Below are 6,000 nucleotides of genomic sequence, written 5' to 3'. Positions count from 1 at the left end.
GACATGGCCAATTCACGAGAGAATGGGACCATGGCATCTTTCATTCTCTCTCATATGCAACCTTGCTCGCAACACAAGGCACCAGATTGGTTGAGATTTTTCCCTTCCTTGGTATGCAATCTCCCTTCTTGTAAAACTTTTTCATACTTACTAGAAGTCTCTTTTTTGGGCAGGAAAAAATCGTCTACTCATCAGTGACCTCCAATAGGTATTTAAAAGCTGTTAGACATCTGCTACTGTTCCTCTTTAATTGCCCCAATGAGGTTTATTCTAAAAGATTCAAGAATCTTGAATTAGTGCTAGGTTCATGGGTCCAGCTTCTGACCCGGTCGATTACTTTTTCGAACACGTAAATAAAATGCACTCAGAGGTAGGGCATTTCCATTTCAAACAGATGCTTCAGGGCCAGATGTTCCAACCCATATTCCCCATGCGTGCAAAATATATCTCTCTTTTCACCATGTAATTGATTAAACAGTGTGACTAATATCGCATAGTCAATCAAAGTCCCTAAGGTTCGTTCAGCAAGTGCAATTGCACGATTTGAAGACATATTGTTGTATTGCAAAGCAGCTTTTATCTATTAGTTCAATACATTATTTTTTAATTAATATTTAATGACCACACATTCAATGATTATTTTCAAACTTTTTATACAAATAGCGTGGGCAACCTCGCATCACTTTACAGAGGATTTTTCCTGTAACATGAAGAGAATCAGCATTGTAACACATTTATGGAATCAAAGGCACACTTCAAAGCTTTGTAAATCACCAGCTTATAAATGACTGCTGGCATTTAGATTTGTCCATTCTGGTTTATTGCCTACACAAAAAATACAAGCCTGAATGAATCCTTACAAAAACTTAGCCAAATCCATGCCTTGTAGAAAACGAGGGGAAAATACAATAATCCACACGCAAACATACCTTCAGCAAATATTTCTTGTGAATCTTTAGTGCCTCTTTACAAGCTTTCTTGGCATCAAGCTTCCCCGTGATTTCGTTCAAAAGCTGGAGAGGAGAATCTGTTCTTTAGATAAAGAAGGATATTATAATGTCACAAACGCTTACAGTGTGCATAGTTTGCCTCTTCATTTTGAAACAAATAATACTTTGTAGATGTTAAGCTCATCTATGTAGATACGTGTATATGTATATATACATACATAAATGTGTGTGTCTGTGTGTGTGTGGGGGGGGGAGGAGCCTTCATCCGCAAAATTTCCATGTTACTTCGCCTTTGTTTCCCTAACTCTTTTTTTGGGAAACACTTTTGGCTTTTTGGCATACTCCCTACAACCACGGTCCATTACTCTTTACTTTTGTACTGGGTCGGATATTGGGCTTTCTGGACCATATGCAAGGATCACAACATGAGATATTTTGGGAAACCGTTTTTGCAATCTTATCAGTATTTTAGAAGCTCCTTACGGCAATCTGTTTATGATGCTTGCCACCAAGGAGATCTTCATCAGTCATGCTTGGAAAGAGTTTCTCTTTGCTTCTGATTTCCCGTTGAGGCTCTCCGTTTTGGAGACTCTCATGTAAATTTCTTTGATAATATATTGTTCATGGATTTACCCAAAAAAAAAAAAAGTGTGTGTGGGGGGGGGGGGGGGGGTGTGAGGTTATCTTTTTTAATATATGGGAGCATGTGATTTGTGGAAACACTTGATGCCTACCATGCAAGGGTATACTTTTCATCACAATGGCTCGTCTGAACAGATGGTGCATGTTGAATGCAAATCAATATGATACTTTCGCTAGCAAAATGTCCATGGACTACTCAATGTGTCTTTCAGATCATTACCCATTGTGGATAATGCTGTATTTTGACATATTGACTATGGATGAACCACTCCCACAAAAAAGGCTACTGCTGATCAACAATAGCTATCTACAACATCAACTCTTCATTGATTTGGTCGCTCATGCAATGCAGCCCTTGAAGATGCATATGTTTGTTGATATTGACGAGGCTTGGCGCAGATTCGCCACTCGCATGCACGCTGTTATTTTTTATTATGGTAAACGGTTTTTGGGAGAAGAAAGACGTGAAGTGAAGGATGCCAAACTCGTAGCTCAACAACTTACTGAATGTAGTCATCAAACAAGTCTTCATAATTCAGAGCAAGAGGCATTGATGCAAGTAAGCATTTGTCTTAAGAGAAATGATGAAGAAAGCTGCACAACAAGCAAATCAGGTTCAGACAAAAACCTCTAAAAGACAGGTTGCTCGTCTAAAGGATTTTTCAGGGGCTTACATGCTTCCAGGACTTTGCAATGAATTAGAGTTTAGAGTCAGGATGATTGTTGGATTGACAGTAGGCAACAATTAGAAAGGGAAGTTTATGGCTACTGCAATGACCTTTTTACTGCCCCCAATGAACCAACTCAACGAATTATGGATGCAAGGCACCAATTGCTTCGCAATGTAAATAGAACTGTGTCCCAACATCAGGCATCTAATTTGGAGGTTGAATTCACCATGGATGAACTACAACATGCACTACACAATTCGGGTAAATGGAAATCCCCTGGCTGGGATGGCCTGACGGTAGAATTTTTTCTGGGTCTTGGAATATATTGAAATCTGAGCTGCTTTTTATGGTTAATGGTTGGCATTCGGAGGGACTCCCTTCTTCCTGGAAAGAGGGATTGGTTCGTTTATTTCCCAAACGCATCTTTATCGGATTGAAGACCAATAACTCTTATGCTTGTGGTTCACAAACTGGTTGCAAAAATGCTGGTTAACCGTTTGAAGAACATCTTATATGAGGGTCTACACCCTGCACAATATAATTTTGTGCCTCGAAGGCAAATAATGGATAACATTGCCAATGCTTACATTGGCATTGAATATGTGAAATATACTCAACAGGATGTACTCAGAATGCAAATTGACATAGAAAAAGCATTTGATACGGTACAATGGCAATCTATTGCCAGTGTCATGGAAAAATATGGGATTTGGACCTAAGATGAGAAATATTATTTCCTCGCTCTATGAAGGAGGAACTGCTCGATGTATATTACACAAGGGTCTTTCAGATATTTGGTCTCTAGGCAAATCAATGCGACAAGGTTGCTCCCTCAGTGCATTGCTCTATGCAATAGCCACTCATCCCATGCTCTTATTCATGGACAAACTGCTTGCAGAGAACAAGCTACATAATTTTGTGCCTCGAAGGCAAATAATGGATAACATTGCCAATGCTTACATTGGCATTGAATATGTGAAATATACTCAACAGGATGTACTCAGAATGCAAATTGACATAGAAAAAGCATTTGATACGGTACAATGGCAGTCTATTGCCAATGTCATGGAAAAATATGGGATTTGGGCCTAAGATGAGAAATATTATTTCCTCGCTCTATGAAGGAGGAACTGCTCGATGTATATTACACAAGGGTCTTTCAGATATTTGGTCTCTAGGCAAATCAATGCGACAAGGTTGCTCCCTCAGTGCATTGCTCTATGCAATAGCCACTCATCCCATGCTCTTATTCATGGACAAACTGCTTGCAGAGAACAAGCTACATGGCATAAAGATTTCGGGTGTAAATCACTTTGTTAGCCAAGCTTATGCGGATGACTCGTTTTTCTTTCCAAGCAATACTCAAGATAATATTAAAATAATTATGGATGCTTTGGATCTGAATGCTCTTGCGGCACACTTGAAAATTAATTTTGCTTAGACCAAGCTTCTACAACTTAAGCATTGTGATTGGCACTCTATTCTTTGGTCGGGCCAGATAATTTCACTAGAACAGATGGTCACACATCTTGGGTATCCTCTGAGCTGGAAAGTCTCTCTAAAGAGAGAATGACAATAGGTGTTGGACAAGCTGAATTTCAAACTTCAATATTGGAAATTATCTACCTGGCTGTTCAGTTTCACTTGCCTCTTGTTCCCTGGTCTTTGGCCGATTTGGATAGTTTCATGTTTGCAACATTAGCATGTTTGTGGCCTACTAAGGTGGACACAATTCCCATTAGGCTACACCGCTACTCAAAAAGCATTTGGTATGTACTCCAAGAATGCATGGTGGCCTCAATATACTGAATTTACACTTTCATGTTATTCCTAGAAAAGCTTCTCTTCTTTTGAGTTTCTTGGAGCAAAAACAACCCTCGACTTTAATGTTATCAAGTCTTGTTGCAGCAATGAAAACTCTTAACTTTTGGCCATTGGATGATTACTCATCTCAGGTTATATTTGGATACTTAGAGGGGCGCATTCCTGGATGCCCATTTTCCACTAAAATTAATTCAAGACTGGCAGACTCTGATGTGGTCTGGTAGACCGCCTGATCAAGCCAACTCCCTTCACACAGAGAGCATTCGTTGCAGTCGTGCATTTCAACAGCCTCTTGCTCTTTTACAGCCGCGAAAGGCTTATTTCCTTTATACCAAAGCAATTAGATATGTTGAGGATGTGGTGAATGATAGGAGCTATGTTCTTTCTTTTCCACAAGATATAACACTTTACAATGTAGGTTTACATTATAGAGCGATATGGCGAATCATAGCTTCTTTACTGCATGATTTTCAGCCTCTACCTCCTTTGGAATTGAGTCATAGGGCACCCGCCTTTGTTGCTCCCGCATTCTGCTTCTACCTTGCCACACCCGCCTTGTCCTCCCCTGTTTCCCTTTTATTTAAGCAGCATTTTTATTTGGATTCAAGTCGATCGCCCACTAGATTCAAGTCGGCCGACCATTGGATTATTGGTGGGGATTTTAACATGGTTGAGATGCCAATGGATAAAAGAGGTGGACATGAGGGCTTGGCGCATCCTCTTGAAAGAGCGTCTTGGGAGAGGTTTATACTCTCCATTCATGGCAAAGATTGTTGGCATGAGGATGACATTTCGAGGAGACCATCCACTCTTCTTTATTTATGGTCTAACAAGAGAAGGGATGCAGGATGTATTTATGCACGGGTAGACAGATTTTATGTGGATGATTGGGTGCCTGACAGAGGGGGGCATACTTTTATTGTTATAGGCACCTCTAAATCGGCTCATTGCCCAGTGGTTTTATGTATTCGAGATCCGAATTGCCATGGATCAGCACCCCATGTACGCATGCTTGATCATTTGTTTTCAGATGCAGAGCTATCACGTCGTATGCTTGATATTTGGAGATCTCATGATTTCTCACAGGTCTACCAAAAGAAATGAGAGATCTGGCTCCTTCTGTATGAGTGCCAAAGTCTATGCCAATATTTGTGTTGTATCACTGGAGAAATATCATCCCAATGAGGCTTGAGAGTAGGGATCCTATGCATCTGTCGAGTAAAGAGAAGCGTGGCATTCTAGACGGTGAAACTAAAAAAAGGAAGGCTTTCAAAAGGATCGAAGGCATCAATCCACTCCCAGTCTCGTGGATCCCACTAAAGATATCTAATAGGATTGCCACCATATAACCACAAACACCAAGAGCCATGAGTCATTATCTGAGGAGAAGGGTCAATGAACCAATGCTTCCCCGAACGATCAACAATCCTCACTTGACTAAGCCTAGTATCTAGGATGATCTCCTCCATACTACATCTCCTCAATCTCCCTCCAGGCATGATAGAGTAAATGATGCAATCTGTAGCGTCTTGGCCCGAGAGAGCAATGACCTACAGAGGTATGCCTATCCTCAAAAAAACTCCTAGCCAACTCGGACGATAGTCTCCATGAAAGGTCCCAGAGAGCCACTCATGCAAAATAGGTGCATCAATCTGATCAATTCGAGTGCGAGAGCCCCTAAGATGCTGAATGGATGCAGCTCTCCGATCCTCTGGAAGACTCTTAAAGGTCTTCCAAGAAAGAACTGTGTATGCACATCTCTCCCATCCTGACCACTGCATATAACGAGATGCACCAAGTGGCTGACCGGCCTCATCCCTGATGAGCTTGTTCCACATAATAGGTTGTCGGTCAACCTCATCCAAAGACCTAGGAAGCCTTTGTTGCAGAAAAGATCTCATGCTTCTCCATGG

At 40.9% G+C, this 6,000-nt stretch overlaps 1 protein-coding gene across 2 annotated transcripts in view; it reads right to left on the bottom strand.

The window, feature by feature from the left end:
• Nucleotides 1-433: 433 nt before the first annotated feature.
• The window catches only part of LOC147637388 (rab GTPase-activating protein 22-like), a 186,267-nt gene continuing 180,700 nt past the window's right edge, over nucleotides 434-6,000 (bottom strand). Inside the window, exons 10-11 of one of the 2 annotated variants that reach the window (XM_086799189.1) lie at nucleotides 930-1,013; nucleotides 434-825 (exon numbers count right to left, since the gene is read on the bottom strand). In XM_086799189.1, coding sequence (XP_086655315.1) covers nucleotides 799-825; nucleotides 930-1,013 — 111 coding nt within the window. In that variant the 3' untranslated portion in view covers nucleotides 434-798. Of the gene's footprint in view, nucleotides 826-929; nucleotides 1,028-6,000 lie in introns of both variants that reach the window. The other variant, XR_015266031.1, reaches the window with a different exon arrangement.

The sequence above is a fragment of the Cibotium barometz genome, chromosome 6 (assembly GCF_041138505.1).
Source record: "Cibotium barometz isolate CiBa-2024 chromosome 6, ASM4113850v1, whole genome shotgun sequence".
Classification (NCBI taxonomy): domain Eukaryota; kingdom Viridiplantae; phylum Streptophyta; class Polypodiopsida; order Cyatheales; family Cibotiaceae; genus Cibotium; species Cibotium barometz.
Note: the sequence above shows the minus strand (reverse complement) of the source record. Positions and strands in the feature narration are given on the sequence as shown.